An 18695-nucleotide genomic window follows, 5' to 3' on the forward strand; every position below is an offset into this window, starting at 1 on the left:
TCCCATCGACACATTGCAGACCGGGCCTATATCATCCATAACCAAAAAAAATCATTGTATCCTTCTATCGCTCGTTATGAAAAATGTTATATTGTCATGTACATAAATAAACCTTTATTTGAACAAAAAAAAATTGAACAAAAAAAAATAAACCTTTGTTATAATATTAATTAATGAAACATGTTCATCATATCACATACATTTATCATATGAAATAACACTTGATAAGGAAATCATATTATTTGCCATGTTAATCAAATAGAATTTCGGTGAAACACAACACCTTGTTTACTGTATCAATGAAAACAATATCTCTGACATCAAGATGAAAATTATTGTCAGCATCAGAATTCATATTTGTGTCGTATTAATTGTGTCACAGCGTGGCCATAATTTTAGAAACTAGCTCATAGTAGGTATAGCGGTCCTGACTATTTCAAGACCACAAGCTAACTAAAAAAAAAGGCTGAGATTGGCATATACAAGGTTCAAACTCAGGCTGCTAAGTGTAAAGATAGATGATTTACACCACTAGACTAAGAAGACTTTTGGAAAAAATGGCCGCATTTTGTTTATATTATTTGAGGGCCGGAAGCCCATGCTTCCTTAGCTTTCCCTCAGGGCCGGGCCTGTGTGATTCTGAACCAGACTAAAACCGAACTAAAAATTTTGGTTTTCAGTTCATGTTTAATTATGGATTCCAATAACTATTTATATTATCGCTGTTACCTAGTTGGCTAGTTTGGTTTTCTAATTTTCTAATTCTTAAAGCAAATCAGTTTATACAAATATTTTGACTTGAACTATTTTTTTTCAAAAATAACTAAAATCGAAATATTTATCAGTTTATGAGTCACCCAAATAAAAACCTACACAACTTGAATAAATCAGACTAACCGAGTCTGTATGCTAGCATGTAGAGAAAAAGCAACCACCATGAAGGTTTCTTAGCTTAATTTACTATGAATATCTCAAAAATAATAGAATTTTACATCACTTTGCGATTTTGAGATACAATATAATTTATAATGTTCTGAGAAGTCTCCACACTAGAGATGTTTTAACTAATCTAAATCACTTTGTAAAAATATGATTGTTGTTTTCCTAAGTTTGAAGTCAACATTGTTAGAAACTCAACTAACTGATCAATCAATCATTCACGTTAGACTCAGGGCCTGACTGGTTTAACCGCAGCGGTTGCGGTTGCGGTTGCGGGATTTTGCGGATGCGGGTGGTTGCGGTTTCTAGCGGTTTTAAGAGATTTGTACGACTGGTTCTGCGGTTAGAAATTTGTGCGTTTGCGGGATACTTATGACTGGTTAACTACCAAATGCAGCAGCTGTTAAATAATAAATTAATAATATTTACATTTTATACAATTATAAAATATCAAAAATAATAATATTATAATAAATATAAAATTTATATTTAGAAAGTTATAGTTTAAATTTTTTAAAAATATAGAAAATATTTTTATTTTAAAGTTTTATAATATTAATTAAAATTTAATTGATATATTTTAGCATTTTTATAATTTCACTTTAATTTTTTTTATTGAATTTTTTTATTTTTGTATTTATATTGTTTTGGAAAAAAAAAAAATTTTATCCTCCCGCAAACGCCCGCAACCGCAAACGCTAGCTGGAACCAGCTTTTGAATTTATGAGGTTCAGAGCGATTTGGAGCGGTTTACAGCGGTTTGAGCGATTGTTGCAAAACGCCAGCAACCGCTACTAACTGCAAAAGCTGCGTTTGCGGGTGGTAGCGGGAAAACCAGTCATAGCCTCAGTTAAATAAAAAAATGATTGATGGAGATACATCTACATAATTATAACTGTACGATCACAACGCAACTGTTGAACAATAGACACGATAAAACATGTATGATTTGTAGATAAATAAAGTTTTTGTGATCAATCTCATGACTTTTAAAATGTGAGATAATATTACCATTGATATATACTGATATAGTGATATCAACATACATTATTCATTTTCATCCTTATTTCAACAAGTACCTTAAAACAACACTTAGGTTCAAAAGAACACACGACAGTCACTGGATCAAAGACAAAAACACATAATCATTGTCCTTGCACTACTCTTAATTAGCTAAGACCACTCTTCTCTTAGGTCCTGCAACAACCTTCCAAAGCCTCTCATACCCATCTTTGTAATAGTCAAGAGACACACACAATTGCCTTATAGCTTCTCTTTTCTGCTCAGCCACTTCTGATGCAGCCACTCTTGTCCTCTCCACTTCTTCTGAAAGCTCACTCGATCGTTTTCTCAGCCTCACATGCTCCATGTGAAGCTCCTTCATATGTTTTTCCATTTCCTTTATCTTCTCCCCTCTCTTCCCAATATCTTCTCTTAGCACATTACTCTCATCTCTCATCACACTTATCTTCTCGGACTCTCCTCTAAGCATCTCCTCCATTTCAGCTTTCTCTTCTGTGATCAGTCTAAGTTGCTCTTCAAGTTGGCTTCGTTCTTCAAGTAGCTTTGACATTTCTTCCTTCATATGTTCTTTCTCTGTAATAACCTTCTCTTCAGCGTCAGAGACTGCAGCTTTCAGTTCCCTTATCTCTTTATCTTTGTGCTGTAAACTGGATTCCACCATTATCATCCTCTCTTGCAACCTCAACACTTCTTTCTTCTCAGCATCAGCATCATTTTGAGTCAACTTGAGCTCATGCTGTAAGCTCTGAAGCTTCTCCTCTGCAGCTTTACTGATCTCAAGCTCGCTTTTCAGACAAGCAATCTCTTTCTCAAAGTGCTTAAGCTTCTCTTTCGCCATACTCAGCTCTTCCTCCAGGTCCTGCACTTTTTTAGCTGCTGATGCATCTTCAGTTCCAGAGGACATGCAGGTCTGAAGCTCAATCTTCAGATTAGAGATCTCTTCTTCATGCATGCGAATCTTTTCATTAGCTTCTCTAAGCTCTCCTTCATATACAGTAATCTTGTGAAGGAGATCAGTGTTGTTGTTGACATTTTCTTGCTGGAGAAGGAGCTTCTGTTTCGTTTCTTGAAGCTCAAGCTCTAGATCAGCCATCCTGCGGATCAATGCCTCGTCACCATCTTCATCATCAGGAACAGACTTAGAATCAGAATCAGAGCCAGAATCATCAGTCAAAGATGATGAGTCTTCCTCTTCTTTATGACCGCGACTAGACTTGTCTTGGGAGGTAGGAGATGATTGCTCAAGAGAGGCCTGTGACTGGATCCCTGAGGAAACGTTTTTCTGAAGTTCACCACTAGCTTGATCATAACGCTCAGCCAGTGCACGGTACATGCGGTAAAATTCTTCAACAAGGTGGATTAACTCGGGACGCTTCTGGTAATACATCTGAGCTTTCTTGGCAAAAGAGTCTGCGTCTTCTTCAATTAGTTTTAACATGTGGTTCACACGGTCATCCATCTCTGACAAGACAAGAACAAGAACAAAGTTCATGTTTTAATTCTTTTGTAATAGTATACATTTAAGTGCAGAAGGATGTCAATACATACTCTCTAGATTCTCTGCAAGCCATTTTGAGTTCTTGGGACAATTGTGACTGTCCCACCACCACGAGTGTGATTTCTTGGTCATTGATCTCTTAAACTGCTTCTTGCTAAGAGCCTAAAAATGATGACAAAGTGCGTAAAATCTTAAGTGTTAGGACCAAGAGACCAAACACAAGGATCTAATATTCATGACGGTTTTTCTTACCGCGGACGAGGCCATGACTTTGATGGTGCAGAGAAACTCAGAAACCCCTACAAGAATGTTCAAAAGGAGGTCAACAAGGGTGGTTCATACACTAAAAACTCATGTAACTAACTGATTGGGCACAAGTAACGAAACAAACAAGATGAGATAAGAGGAAGAAGAGAGGATTCCGCATGTGGAAAAGGAGCCACGTGAAGCTCTAACAACCCATTTGGCATTTACCACAAATATCAAGATAATCCAAAGATAAAGTTTCAGCTTATACTATTTTTATGTATAGCAGAGAAATCGATGAAACTAGATAATATAATCATATATTATTACAGAAAGAAGAAGAGACAAAAAGAGTAGGAGAGAACAAGGCTTACTTTACCCAGATGCAGAAAGAACAAAGAGCTACACAGAATAGTCTTCTAACTCCCTTATTATATCTTCTCTGCTTTGAAGATGATTAGTCTAATAAAAACAAATTATCTTTGTTTCACGTTGTCTAAAGAAAAAATATTTAAAAAAATAATCAAGAGTTTAGTTTCTCACATGAATCTTGAAAATTGGAAACACGGCACTGGAAATGTGAATACGCTTTCTTTACACGTCTTTACTCGTTACTCCACAACTACTCATCACGACTCACCTGCTTATTTTAATGTTCCTGAAGTCTTTCTTTTTCCAGAGAAAAAAAAAATTCAATAATTGTGAGTCATTGTGTTATGATATGGGAGAGCATTAACGGCGGATCTGCAACCCAAAGATTTTGCATGTGGCTTCATCGTGATTGGAGTGGAGTTTTTAATCCATCTCTCTAGAGTCTAGAGATAGAATACCCATTTTTTCTGGCATCAAACCAAACCTTCAACAAACTTAGAAACACAATCATTAACTTACAAACTAAATAACTAAACAGTGGTAATGACTGGTTTGGGGTAAAGCTTATACTTGTCAATTTTGAATTTTATTCGCGTTAAAAGTAACTTGAAGTTTAAACGGACGAAAATAAAATATGATCGAAATTCGTTAGAAAACTTAATTAGGTAACATGCATGTTTTTGGCATGGGGCATATAACCATTTCCTTGTAACTAATGTTTAGTTTAGGTGTCTTTAAATAAAGGGCTAAATTTAGCACTAATTATAATGGGAATTAAACATAAATCAGTGTGGGGCATAAGTCACACCCTGACTTGCCCTCTGCCCCTGGTAACACTAGTTGTTGTTACAATGTTACTGGTCCTGGACCTTTTACTCACATCCAAAACTTCAAACCGAAACCGACCAAAAAATCGGTTCAGATCAGTACAGATATAACCTTTTACCTTATTGGATAATACATGAAAATCTGGTAACCTGTTAACCAATTATATTCAGTATGATTTTATTGTAGTCGTTTATCAACTAGATGAGCTTGTTTTCCCTTTTTAATTTAGGTTATTTTCAATGATTTTAGGTACAAATACGCGATTTTGGATATAAATTTAAGAGTTTGGAGTATCAAATGTAATGGAAATAAAAAACCGAATGGCAACTGAAAAATTCCAGCTCTTAAAAGGTATTAAACTTAAAGAACTAAATCGATCCAAAATCAGGAGTCGAACCAAAATTTTATATGTATATCTATATGGGTCTAAATTTATTATAAGACTATCTACAATGGACCAGTTGAAATCTTATTTCAACTGTTGAACCGGTTTAATGAGGGTGTTGAATTTTTTAACAAAAGAACGTGGTTTAACATTCTATTGAATAAATTCAACTGAAAGAAGAAAAAAATGAGGGTCCACGCATGAGATGTGTTGCAAGATAAACCAATCAGATAAATATGTTGCTTTTCACCCGATGAAAAAATGAGAAAAGTTGGGCTGTTAACTTCTTAAAAAAGAAAAAAAAAGATGATTGGTACAAATGTCAGTATCTAATTGTTTGGTAGAATTGTTAAGATTTTGTTTTGATCCAAATTATTTCAAACCAGTCATCTTATACGTAATTAAAATTTTCAAAAAATAAATTATACCAAAATTCATAATCTATAAATAGAATCTTAGTTCATTTGATTTGGACTCATGAAAAATAACATTTTCCACAGTTTATTATTTTTTCTAAAAATACTTATTTAATCTTTTTACCATCTTTTTTTTTAATTTTCTATTTGACTATTTAAAATCTAACAATTATCAGTTTAAAAAACAAACTTTAGTATTATGTGTTTATATTTTGTGTATTTCAAATTTGATAAGTTTATTTGTTTTAATAATATTAATTTCAGTATATTTTTTAGTAAGTATATAAAAAATTATTAAAAAGTATCTCATTTTATTTAGTTACATTAAAAATTATTATTATTATATTATATAAAATAAAAATATATATTAAAATGTTGGAGTAGAATGTTGAATTTTATTAAACAAAACTATTGTACATGTTCAGATTGAAATGAATGTTAAAAATAGTATAGAGGATGTTGAATTTGTAGAACCATTGCGGATGGTCTAACATAAGAGAATCTAAAACAAAAAGAACCAACCCTCCACTCCACTTGAGCAGTTGGACTTCAATCCAAACACATTAATTAACAAAAAAAAAATTTGCAAGCTAATCGATAGTAAAATAAACACTCATAATCTAGAGAATAAAATATTCATAAACTACTAAGGTGTTGCAAAGTTAAAAGAAAATAATAACTTTGTGGATTCTTGATGTTAAATTTTATAGAAACAAAAGTTTACTCACTTCTCTTTTTTCTATATTATTCCATCTACAACAAGAAAAAAGAAGAAAAAACACAAATTTGAGAAAACAAAACAAAGATGAAATGGTCTTTGTGTATTAGTCGGTTTCATTGGGAAAAGATTCGAACATCACACATAGGCTTGAGTCCATTTATCACATCACTCTGCTTCACATCTTCACACGCAATAACAACAGGTAAACGAACCCTAAATCCCAACCAATCAAACCCCAGTTTCCCACTCACCAACACTTTAACCACAGCTTCATGATTCTTCTCTTTGTTCCTCAGCAACGTAACATCAACATCATACACCTTTGATTTTCTGATCCTCGTGGCAATATTCAAGTATGTAACGTTTCCAGGGCTTTGCGTGAATCCAAGAAGCTTCTTCTGTCCGAGGTTTATGTTCTCGGAAGAGACAGAAGCCTTCATGGGGCTGTAATACAGCGTTGGTTGGTCGTTCTTGTTAGACAGCTCAAGAACCGTCTTCACGTTCGCATTCAACAGAAGATCCGTCGTCGTATTGGCTAAATCCAACCTCGAGAACTTGAGGTTGGTGACATAAACCTGAGGCAGTTTTGAATGGAGTGAAGAGTTCACAGACAAACCCGTCAACAAGACGATTATAAGTACGATGGAAAGGAACATGCACGTGCATGCACAACATTTTCTGAAACAGCCAGACCAATCTCTCTTCTCATCCTCTTCACCAATACGTTCCACAAAGGAACCTGAGTTTAAACTGCGGTCTGTCTCTTGTTCATGTCTGAAACCAGACGACGACGAGGCCCTCAAACCTGAAGGAGGCCGCTTGAAGGATGGAGCCTTTGTAGGGGTATCAACGTAATCATAATCGTTTCGAGAGACGGAAGGGCTTGAGAATCTAGAGCTTAGGTCGAAAGAACCTTTCCCGTAGCTGCTGTCTTCCCCCTCTCCTTCTTCCTCTTGAACTTTCTCGAGCACGCATTGCTTTGCTGCAAACTCAGGGAAGGCTAATGCGGGATCAGCGAATCCTGAAGAAGAAGAAGCCCTCTTCGGTGGGGGAGGAGGAGGAGGAAGAAGCTCCGACATTGGAGCTTTGTTTTGGATTTCATCTAAATTAGATTATGGTCTCTCTACTCAAATCCAAGGATGGCTTGCTTGGAAGATAACTTCAAGGGTTGTAAATCTCTTAACGGTAGATCAAGGCTGGCTCTGCCCAACAAATCTGTTGTTGGCTTATTATTAGAAAAAGAAAACTAAACCAATGACCTAAAATTAGAAATCCACTGTTGCATGCATGAAAAATGAAAACTAAAACTAAATGGTTTTAGTTTTCTTTTTCGTAGTTCGAATTTCCAAAAGTCATTATTAAACAATAATAAAGTTATAATATTAAACATCAGGAAGTTACATAAAAAGGACACTACTAAGTACTAACTTTTTGACCCATGTCTAAACAGATTCAGCTTCCCAAGCTTCTTTGAAACAGATGAGAAGAAGTTCTTTTTGTTGCTCTTTTTAGTGTTCACCAAGGTGACAAATTCGAAGATATATAGTCAGTCGCATGTAAACTGTTTTTAATGGCCAGCCATATGTATTAATTAGCAGCATCCATCATCAGGGATTTTGTGTTGGCGATATAGTTTGATCAAAAGACTGTCATGGGCATAGACAATGTCTCCCCAAGTTTTAAGAAATTATTTAATAAATATAGGATCTCAATTTTGTAATATATATATATATATATATATATATATTTATACATTTATTAAATTGTATATAATCTCCAAAAATTTCCTTTGAGTTTGATTCAACTCATTAAAGTGTTGATTATTCATGGCAGAAATATAGTTTATATATATGGACTTGTAAAAAAATTGCAACGTGTATATATTATATAATCAAATTACACTTGGCATGGAAAAGAAATCACTAAACTGAATGAATAGATGAACATTTCGTTCAATTTGTACTGATCTATTTCAGTTAGTGTAGTTCTCAGAAAAAAAGCTTTAGTTTGTGCATCTGAGGAGATTTTGATCTATTGGGTTATAAGATTATATGTGCAACAATATCAGTGGAACACTGACCTTGCCTTCATCAGGTAACTACTATAAGTACATTTCTTAGCTTTCTCTTATTCACGTTTCTTTGGTTTTTGATTTTGGAGCATTTAGACAAAGAATGTCAACAAGTTTTGGAGGACCACAACGTTCCTTCTTCAGGAACTAAGGTTTGAAGTCCAAGTTTCGTCTATGCAGTTTGCATTTTAAAGTTTGAGATTCATTTTTCATGTTTTCAGGAAGCTGGTCATACCGGTAGGAGGAAAACAGAGAACCCTTCGTTACAGAGAAGCTTAGATGCCATCACTTCTTCCCTAAACTACATTGGCACTGCTGTTGAGGTTAGTTGCATACATTCTTGTGTGTTTTAGTTTTAGTCTAAACGAGAGATTGTTTATGTGTCTGTGAATTTGCATAGGAGGGCATTACAAGTGTGGAGAATCGTACTGCTGGCATCATTCAAGAAACACGTAAAAAGATTAAGAAAAAGCCTAGTCTTCAGAACCCTGAGATTCAAGCTGATTTGGAGATTCAGCTAAAGGTTTCTCGCGACGTAAGGTGCCTGCTCTGTATCATTTGTATTGGTTGCAGATTTTATTATACTCAACAATTTACCACAACAGGTTGCAATGGCAATGGCTGCAAAGGCAAAGCTTCTTCTTAGGGAGCTGAAGATGGTGAAATCCGATCTAGCCTTCGCAAAGCAACGATGCGCTCAGCCTTGAAGAAGAAAACAAGGTTCTGAGAGAGAATCATAACGGCGACAACACCCAAACGGATAACGATGATCTGGTATCATCAGTTTCTTTTACTCTTTTACAAACCCTTCAAAAATTCTACATTTCTGAATCTTTACTTGTATCTTTTTTTTTTGTCTCTCAATCTATAGGTGCGACTTCAACTTGAGACGCTATTAGCTGAGAAGGCTCGGTTAGCTCACGAGAACTCGATATACACACGCGAAAATTTCTGTCTGAGAGGAGTAGTCGAATACCACCAGTTAACGATGCAAGATGTAGTCCATTTTGATGAGAAGACTGAAGAAGTAACTGAGGTTTATCCTGTTAATGTCACTTCAGTGTCTTCTTCTTCTTCATCAAACCCACAAGTCTTGGAGTTCAAGTGAGACACTATTTACTCTGTTCTTGTACTGAATCAGACAACAATTTGTTGTCCGTAATTGCTCCGTTGTAGAAATATATGTACTTTGTATTCTCTTCTTGTTGGGGTGGGGGTCTTAAGAATTATTTAACTATGAATGTTATTTAATTTATACCCTTAATTATTAAAAAGATAAAAATAATAAAAGAATGTTCTATAATTCAGATATGCAAGATTACTTAGTGGAGGTTATTGGTTGGTGTATTTTGATGGATTTTAAAATCCAAACTAAATCTAGTGTTATTGGTTCTATGATTTTAAAATATGTATTGAAATCATGTGTTATTCGTTTAATGATTCATAAATTCTAATTCAAATCAAGTGTTATACGTTTAATGATTCATAAATTTTAATTCAAATAAAGTGTTATTCAATCATACGGATTTACTAATAGATTTGATTTCATAATGTATTTGAATGGATTTGCATGGATTTCTTTGTGAAAAATACAAAGGCCCAAATCCGAAGGAAAACCTCCGGATTTGTAAATACTAATCCGAGAAAATTTAAAAATTTGTATATTTTACTTGGATTTATAAATACTATATGGATTTCTAAATCAATAAAAATATATAAACCAATAACACCCCCTTATTGTAGAAATTAGTCAATTGTTATAGGATCCATCTTATGAAATTACAATAACAACAATATTTATAAAAAAAACTACATTACAAAGAAAACAAATAACTTGTAGAAATCTAATCTATTAAAACAGGAGTACAAAATTAAACTTATCCTTACACTTGCACAATATTTACTATAACATGCCACTGAAATATTAAATAACCATAAATTTAAGTTATTAATGAGTTTTCCTAATTTAATTACTCTTTACCTAAATAATTATTTTATTTATTAAAAACATCCCTCCACATATCTCTCTTATTAAAAGCAACGATTCTATTGTTACAAAAAATATTCCTGTTTATTGAAAATCATAAACGTGTAATTTGAAGAAACAAACAAAATTATAAACAAATTTGAATTAACCCTAAAATGATATCAATTGGTCAAATAAAATCTAAACTTAACCAATTAATGGAATATTCATTCCCTAAACTACTATCACAATAAAAACGAAACTAAGGAAAACTTTTAGTTAGTTCCAATTTCCATCAACAACAATATTCCAAATATTAGTTTATTAGGAACTAAGTCGTATATGGAAATAAAAATATATGAATATTATATAGTTTAAACGATTGTAAACTATTGTGACAAAATGTAAATATCTAAGTTTAACTATGGTCTAACCGGTGATCATTAAAAGAACATTAGAAATGAGTAGGGAAAAAATGAAGAGGAACAAAATTATAGGAATGAAAAGGAAAATTTTTCCTCATCAATTTTGGGGAGGAACAAATTTGTTCTATATTACTCTAGAATAAAAGGAAAAACTATTCTTTATAAATGGTAAAATAAAAAAGGAATAACAAGGAATGCATTATTCATTTTCATTCTTTGGTCACCAGTTAGACCATATGTACAATATGATATACTTTCGAAACAATGTGTTTTGCCCGCTAATGCCGGCATAATCATTTTATTCTTATTTATAAACACATGCATTACAAATTCAAAGATAATTATGATAAAAATTGTTTATATTTTCAAAATTTTAAACTCAATATAAAATTATTAAATAACAAACTATTTATCAAAAATATATGTTTGTTATTATAAATACTTATTAGTTTATGTCTTATTAATACAAAAAATATCAGTATGATATGTTATTATTTATTCTCTTTAAAATTTCAAATTAAACATGAAATTATTTATATATAAAAAAGGTTTTTTATCTATAAAACAATATGCTTATTATTGTGTTGAAATTTTAAAAACACTTATATATTAGAGATATTATAGAAAATTCATAAATCATTCAAAACACGTTTTTATATTAGTATATTCTTATTCCAAAGTCTTGAAAACATGTTTTTGATATTATTATGTTTAAATTTTTATAGCCTTGGCACAAGCTAACAATATATATTTATTATATTAAACCTGAAGTAATAACCAATACTTGCCTACTTTAAAGTGTTTTTTTACCTTTCCTTCATTCTTTTTAACTAATTTAAACCCCTTATTTTATTGTATTTACCAAATAATCCAACTTCATTTATTACCCTATTACATTCCTTTTTTACTCTTCCTAATTACTTCATTAATTATATTTATGATAATAATTCGACAACATTTATTTTAGGAGTAATTCTTGGGTTCACCCCCTAAGGTGAACCTACAGGTTCACCAACCAATAAGATTATGTTATTTCAAATTTGATATCTTTTATAAAAGGAAACGAAATATTGTCAAGTTATATTATGTTTTTAAAATAAAAAGATAAAAATTTTTTAAAAAATTGTAGTAATTACAAAAAATATTTTTAACGTCGTCATGAAAAAACTAAACCCTAAATCCTAATTCCTAAACCCTAAATTCGAAACCCTAAACCCTTGGATAAACCCTAAACCCTTGGATAAATCATAAACACTAAATCAAAAATACTAAACACTAAAACATTCAAGGGTTTAGGATTTTTGTGTTCAGTGTTTTTGATTTAGAGTTTATGATTTATCCAAGGGTTTAGGATTTACCCAAGGGTTTAGGATTTATCCAAGGGTTTAGAGTTTCGGATTTAGGGTTTAGAGATTAGGATTTAGGGTTTAGAGATTAAGATTTAGGGTTTAGTGTTTTGCTGACGACGTTAACAATATTTTAAAAAAAAAACTTTTTTTTTGTAACTATTATTTTTTTACCTTTTTATTTTAAAAACATAATATAACTTGACAATATTTTGTTTCCTTTTTTAGAAGATATCGAATTTGAAATAATGAAATCCTATTGGTTGGTGAACCTAGAGGTTCACCTTAGGGGGTGAACCCAAGAATTACTCTTTATTTTATATGTTAACCAAAATAATTTCACAAGTTTGAATGAAATTAATTCATTCATAACAAGAATTCAAAATGTTAATTTTTTTTAATTTGTTTATAAAATCAGTTAGACATTGGAAACCAAGTACCCGTTAGGGTACGGACCAGTTTTCTGGATATCGGATTTTTGGATTTAAAATTAAACTTTGTTCGGATATTACAAATTTTCGGACGAGATTAGTACTTGGATCTTTCTGGATCCGGATAGGTTTGTATGAAGCTAAAATATCCAAACAACTTATGTGTTTAAAAATATCATTAAATAATTTATAAAAAAAAAGTAAAAATTAACACCCGCACGGGGTGCGGGTCAAGCTCTAGTTAATTAGTTATTACAGGATGACTTTTATAAAATTACAGAAACAATATTTATAAAAGCTACATTACAGAGGTTGCATAGGCTATATATGCGATTGTGTGTTTTCTTATTGAAATACATTTTGATAGTTTAGAAAGTTAGAAACCTTGTTTTAACATAGGTTAGCCTGAAATGGCTTAACCAGTGGAACCAGCGAGCCACTTAGGTGCATCGACATGACTTCATTGGTCGAACCCACGAGCTTTCCACCCACAAAGATGGCTGGGACCGGTGTGGAACACCCGAGCCTCATTATGGCTTTCTCAATCTCACGACAATCAGGGTCCTTATCGATCTCATGGACGGTTGGGTGAACCCCGAGGTCTTGGAAGAGGACTTGGACTGCATAGGACATGCAACACGAGCTCTTGCTGAATATAACCACTCCTTTCTCCGAAGACATCCTCACAACTTTGTCCATGGTTTCGTGAAGGAAGTGTTATCAATTTAGGGCTTGTTTCTTGATGGTGAAGAAACAAAATCTTCTTTTGTTTCTTTCTAGTAGATTGAAAGATAATTAAAACTGAAAGCCCATGGATTAAACCTCTCCTTTGGGTGAAGAAAATAGTTTTTTGTTGGTGTGTGTACTGTAATTACGCTTAATGTTGTATGAGACTTGAGTTTCTTGAATCATAGGCTATTTATAACAGAACAGAGGAAGAAGAAAAGAATATTGAGACCAAAAAAGAAATAGAGATCGATCTTTTGAAAGGTTCCTCAAGTTCATCAAAGTAACTTTATTTTGAACCAAATTAATATTTTCTTATTTAACTATTAAGGAAGGACCAACAAAAGTTGCATAGTGTTAATTCACCTACCCTTTTATCCTCCAAGATACCAAGATGAGCATTTTTTATTGAACAGGATCATATGCTTCTTTGTTGCAGATATGCTAAAGAATATAGCACATGCGTAATATTTATTTTACAAGTTCTGTATATGCCTGAGAATTAGAATTATGTATTTTATGTGGACCAAGCTTCCAAATGTTTTTAATCTAAGAATATTATTTTGTTTAAAGAATCATGCTCAGATATATGAAGGGTGTGTGATAGCCCAAAGTGGTAGCGAATAGGCGAAAGACATATGCTTATCTTGTCTGGATTGACGGTATTTTTCGCATACACGAAAGTAGATCAGTCCGGTCTTGACTCTTGATGGATCTGATCGTGTGTGTCAACCCAATTCTTGAAACATGTCACTGTACAGTAAGATATGATTTGTCTCTTTGTGAGATTCTCTCAATCTCACTTCAGTAGTGGTATAATGAAGGAATAAAAATTCCCTAAGGGTTTCTCTTGCGCGACACTTCTTGTTGAGCAAGTTGCCAAGATTCTTTCCCTCTTGAGTGATTTAACTAGACGTGGATTAATGAGGAATTTGTTAAAATTTCTAAAAGAGATAAGAGCTACAGTTATATAAAAGACATGGACCAATATGTGCTTAATTGCTATTTGCTTTTGAGTTGAAAACCAGTGAAATTTGGTCCAAGAAGAGTAGAGATTGTATACCTAGAGTGGAATTAACCTTGAGTTAGAATCTCATGTAATTCAACAAACAATATTTTTTACTTTCTCTCTTGATTTCTAATATGGTCATCTGAATATCTCAAGTTCTCCATTAACCCTCTCACCATCAAGTGAACGGTATATTTTGTCATTATTAGTAACTTTGATACTATTGCATCGATGAGTCTCTCAACCAAATGTAACTCCACCCAACCAAAAATCTAAAAAAATTTGTCTCATGGCATCATTCTTCTCTAAAATCCTTAATTAAGCAACTACCAATAAACCCATATAACCAAGTGTTGCTTAACAAAATTGCTTCTCTTAGTTTTAATAATTAAAAATTAATTATGCCCCACTTAAGCAACAAATAAGGTTGCTTGCAATGCACATGCTCTGAGGAAGCTATTAATTAACCACATTACGTACGAGCCCAAACAGCTAGGTATTTTCCAGCTACAAAACGTTTGGGCTTTTTAAGTCCTTGGACATATTAATGGATCAAATAGTAATTTTGATTTTCAGCTTTTCTCAGCTATATAGGATTTTCACGCTTTTTATGTTGCGCTAAAAGGTGGGGGGGTTTTGTCCGAAGACTGTATGTAAGCTTTCTGCTGCGATGTGATAAAAACAAAAGTAATCAAGAAGTAAGAAAAACATCTAGACATGGATCATTTAATAAGATATGGATCCATTAGACAAGAGCGGCAATGTATATTATTCACATACACATGTCTAGTCTATCTACCACTACTACTAGAGGTTAACTGAACGATCGGAGACTTAACCAGAAGATTTAGTTGGATTTGGTATAAGGCTTTTCTAATTTCCAATAGGCGAAATGGTTGTCAGTGTGATCACTCACACGACGAAAGTCACGCAACCATGAAGAAATGTAACCGTACATATAAATTCATGATGGTGTGAATAGTCGATTCTAAGGTAAACATTTTTTTTTTGACAATTTTTGTCTCTTTTCCATTGACTATTGATGTATGTTATCCTTTCACATATCTCTCTTATTACTGCTTACCCACCAACTATATTCTTAGTTACGTTTGTTACAACCATATTATTGATAAAATTTATAAATTGATCCTGACAAACACAAAGTCACGATATAGGAACTTTTACAGTCTGCTTTATTTATTACGTAGAATTAACGAATTCCAAAATGAATAAAAAATATGTGAGTTTGGATATCAGGATACAAAATCTTTAAAAAAACGGACACTAGCTGTATGGAATAATGTATATATACCTAGTATTATTTTCTGATTTGAGATATTTTATCAATCTTAAAATTCTAGTAGGAACCTATAGATGATCATTCTGAGCTGTATTAGTTTATAAAAATTAGTTATGATCTGAATAATGTATATGCATTCACGATTCTTAGTATTATTTTCTGATTTGAGATCTTTTATCAATCTTAAAATTCCAGTAGGGACCTAGCTAATCATTATGATTTGTATTACTTTACAAAATTTGTAATGATCTGTAGAGGGCTGGGTTCTCAGATGAACCACCAACATAGACATGTTGAGTTGTACCTTTCCACGGATTTTTCTCTCAATAGTATTTTTTATTAGTAACTAATATATTAAATCACATGTCCAAATATTTTATGATGAAAGTAGTGAAGAAGGGTGGACACCTCATTCCGTAAATGTGATGAGATTGAGCTGTCTTTTTGTTGTAAAGATATGGTCGGGGTCAGCTATTCATATGCATTTTAGGTCATTTATCAAAGGCCATTGAAAAGTCTACAATAACTCAACAATTTTTTAGTTTTAAAACTAGAAGCATCGATATATATTAATGGATCAAATGCATATATATACACACATATATCTATATCTGTATATGGATTCACATTTGTAGTTAGAGTATTTTTGCAGCGAAATTACGTACATTTCTATGCCAAAATGTTATGTGAATGTTAAACGACTTTGTGCTATGTTGCCATTGGTGCATGACCTTTTCTACAAACCATCATTTACTTGTAATATGAGTTGAAACCTTGTTCTTTTCTTTTGACGGCAAGTTGAGTAATTCAAATTCTTCTTGTTGGTTACCGCTGATTGATTTGTGATAAATTTAACCAAACTTATAGAATTCTGAATTAAATTGTCATCGCTACGTTGTAAGAAGTGCATTTAAAAATTGAACAATACTGTATTTTGACTATTTTCTTATAAGGAGAAGTACAACATCAGTATTAAACAAATTAATATACTGTATAAAATAATACGTCTTAGCTAATATCTAATCTATTAAATTAGAGTCCTATTTGAAATTTACCATGGCATATTTTTTTTTAGACCTATTGAAAATGTTGTGACTTAATATAATTAAAAGACACGCTACTTAACTATCTTATATGATCACCAATGTATTTAGATTTATATTTAAATTAACATATAATCTAAAAATAATAATTGGATTCTTCCTAACTTATTTTCAAACAATTCCTAAACCCTAATGTATTCTTCATCTTCAAGCCGCCACCTGTGGAAGTTTGAGATGTCTTTCTGGAAATAACCTTTTATAACTTCTATCCAACATCTGTGTGGCCTCTTCTTTTGACTGTTCCTGCCATGAGTATCGTTTTATAATTCTTTTTGTTCTGAGATTTAAATGTAGGTACAACTTTACTTTTCCTTATTGCTCATCCATGTATTGCTTTTTTCTGTATTGAAACCTCTCTCTAAGCATTGTCTTTTGTTAGAATTGGGCTTTGGGTTTGGTGATAAGTGAATACTGAATAGCGTGTTCAGTTTCAAAACATTATAGTCTGTGAACTTTTGTTTAACATATGTGCTTATGTAGGTACTGAGTAGTGTGTTATGTATCAATGATATGTGTTGATCGGTGTGGCGTGTTCTGTCTCAGATTATACTTGATGAGGCGAGAAAGTGGGAGAATAAAAGTGGGAGAATAAGATTGTTCAGATTTTTGTGAAGGTTGGTGGTGATAATAAGCAAAAGCTTCTCCTCGGAAACCTCTCTAAGAATATTCCTCGAGTTTCTCTTAATCTCATGTTCGAGCAAGAATTTTAGATCTCCTACGAGTGCTAAACCACCGGTGTCTATGGATGGGCAGTTTAACTCTGGTGAGTTCCGGTTATGATCTTTCTTTTTTTTGGAATTGAGTTCCAGTTCTTGAGTCAATGTTTTGATAATATGATTTTGTTTTATCGAAGCCAATCTTTTTTCTATGTTCTTGCTGACTTTGATTCAGAGGATGAGGAAATTCCCATGAATATGTTTCAAAGTTGCAAGTGTTTATTGGTGACAAACAATGAGATGGGGGACCTTCTCTTTCAGCTACTGGGAACAAGTTTCTTCCCAAGCTCGAAAGAAAATCATCAGGTATGCTATATGCAACACTATCATCTGTGAGTTTATAGAACGAGTATATATATATATATATATGATTGTATTGGTTTCCAATGTTGCAGGTTAGGATATCAGTGTCAAGCACCACAATACTCTATTATTATACAGGTTCCTATATGTTCCTATATTTTTTGATATAAAAATCAAAAACCACAACCAAACCGAAACCAAATTGAAAACCAAAAAAATAGTTTGGAAGCGAATACAAAAATGATGACTGCACTTAAACATATTTTTGAACAAATTAAACATATTAATAAATTTGTTAACAAAAATAATTCCGCGCTTTCAAAGCGCGGGTACTATCCTAGTAGAACCATAAATCAAGACTATAAAATGAAACCTATTGATTGTACTTGGATAGTTAACTTGTGAATGTTTTAAATCAAGACTATAAAATGAAGAATAAAATCATTATCTGAGAAGTTTTAACATTTTTCCTTACAAAATTATATTATGGAAATCACAATAGAGACTAATCTTTTTCAGAATATGAGTATTAATGTTTTTTACTAAATGACAATTTTGTAATATTAAGTTTGTAGGACATGTTATAATAACTAGCTATAACTTTGTTGTCTAATGTATACATCAAATAGTGGAACATGTAAGAAAAAGTGATATATACTATGGAAATTTTATATATACCATTTGACTCAGTAGAATTAAGAAGTGATAGTTTATTAAGCAAGTTGGTATATATCATTTTATGAAATTAAAATCCAACTAGCATCTGTCAGTCAATAGGAACTCTGTCTATATTACCGATGGGCGTTAACCCTAGTTTTCTCAAGTAATTCTTGGACAGTGTTCCAAATCTTAAAACAAAGCAGACTACTTA

The 18695-nt window shown here is 32.5% G+C and overlaps 4 protein-coding genes and 1 long non-coding RNA gene across 10 annotated transcripts; 2 read left to right on the forward strand and 3 right to left on the reverse strand.

Annotated features, from left to right (window-relative positions):
- Nucleotides 1–1922: 1922 nt before the first annotated feature.
- Nucleotides 1923–4434, reverse strand: LOC103865044 (protein NETWORKED 4B). 6 transcript variants are annotated; one of them, XM_033290194.1, is made up of 5 exons: nucleotides 4250–4370; nucleotides 4081–4148; nucleotides 3713–3759; nucleotides 3511–3622; nucleotides 1923–3423 (listed from the first exon to the last, which is right to left on the reverse strand). In XM_033290194.1, exons 3-5 carry the CDS (start codon nucleotides 3725–3727, stop codon nucleotides 2105–2107), a joined length of 1446 nt encoding a protein of 481 aa, XP_033146085.1. In that variant the 5' UTR covers nucleotides 3728–3759; nucleotides 4081–4148; nucleotides 4250–4370; the 3' UTR covers nucleotides 1923–2104. The 6 variants fall into 6 exon arrangements, with proteins under 6 accessions (XP_033146085.1, XP_009141069.1, XP_033146087.1 ...); XM_009142821.3 differs by having other exon boundaries at nucleotides 4081–4168; nucleotides 4250–4352; XM_033290196.1 differs by lacking the exon at nucleotides 4081–4148 and having other exon boundaries at nucleotides 4250–4434.
- Nucleotides 4435–6496: 2062 nt separating this feature from the next.
- Nucleotides 6497–8923, reverse strand: LOC103865045. The gene has a single exon (XM_009142822.3). It carries the CDS (start codon nucleotides 7505–7507, stop codon nucleotides 6542–6544), a length of 966 nt encoding a protein of 321 aa, XP_009141070.2. The 5' UTR covers nucleotides 7508–8923; the 3' UTR covers nucleotides 6497–6541.
- On the forward strand, nucleotides 8480–12003 carry LOC103865382. The gene is given in 7 exon segments (XM_009143180.3): nucleotides 8480–8522; nucleotides 8596–8651; nucleotides 8721–8822; nucleotides 8900–9034; nucleotides 9105–9200; nucleotides 9202–9273; nucleotides 9371–12003. Coding segments are annotated over 7 exon segments (741 nt in total). The 3' UTR covers nucleotides 9608–12003.
- Nucleotides 12004–12830: 827 nt separating this feature from the next.
- LOC103865046 (monothiol glutaredoxin-S9) lies at nucleotides 12831–16652 on the reverse strand. The gene has a single exon (XM_033290327.1). The coding sequence runs from the start codon at nucleotides 13364–13366 to the stop codon at nucleotides 13058–13060; it is 309 nt and encodes a 102-aa protein (XP_033146218.1). The 5' UTR covers nucleotides 13367–16652; the 3' UTR covers nucleotides 12831–13057.
- Nucleotides 16653–16723: 71 nt separating this feature from the next.
- LOC117133635 lies at nucleotides 16724–18607 on the forward strand. The gene is made up of 3 exons (XR_004457575.1): nucleotides 16724–17568; nucleotides 17697–17827; nucleotides 17917–18607. It is a non-coding gene; the product is annotated as an uncharacterized LOC117133635 (long non-coding RNA).
- Nucleotides 18608–18695: the final 88 nt, after the last annotated feature.

The sequence above is a fragment of the Brassica rapa genome, chromosome A04, assembly GCF_000309985.2.
Source record: "Brassica rapa cultivar Chiifu-401-42 chromosome A04, CAAS_Brap_v3.01, whole genome shotgun sequence".
Classification (NCBI taxonomy): domain Eukaryota; kingdom Viridiplantae; phylum Streptophyta; class Magnoliopsida; order Brassicales; family Brassicaceae; genus Brassica; species Brassica rapa.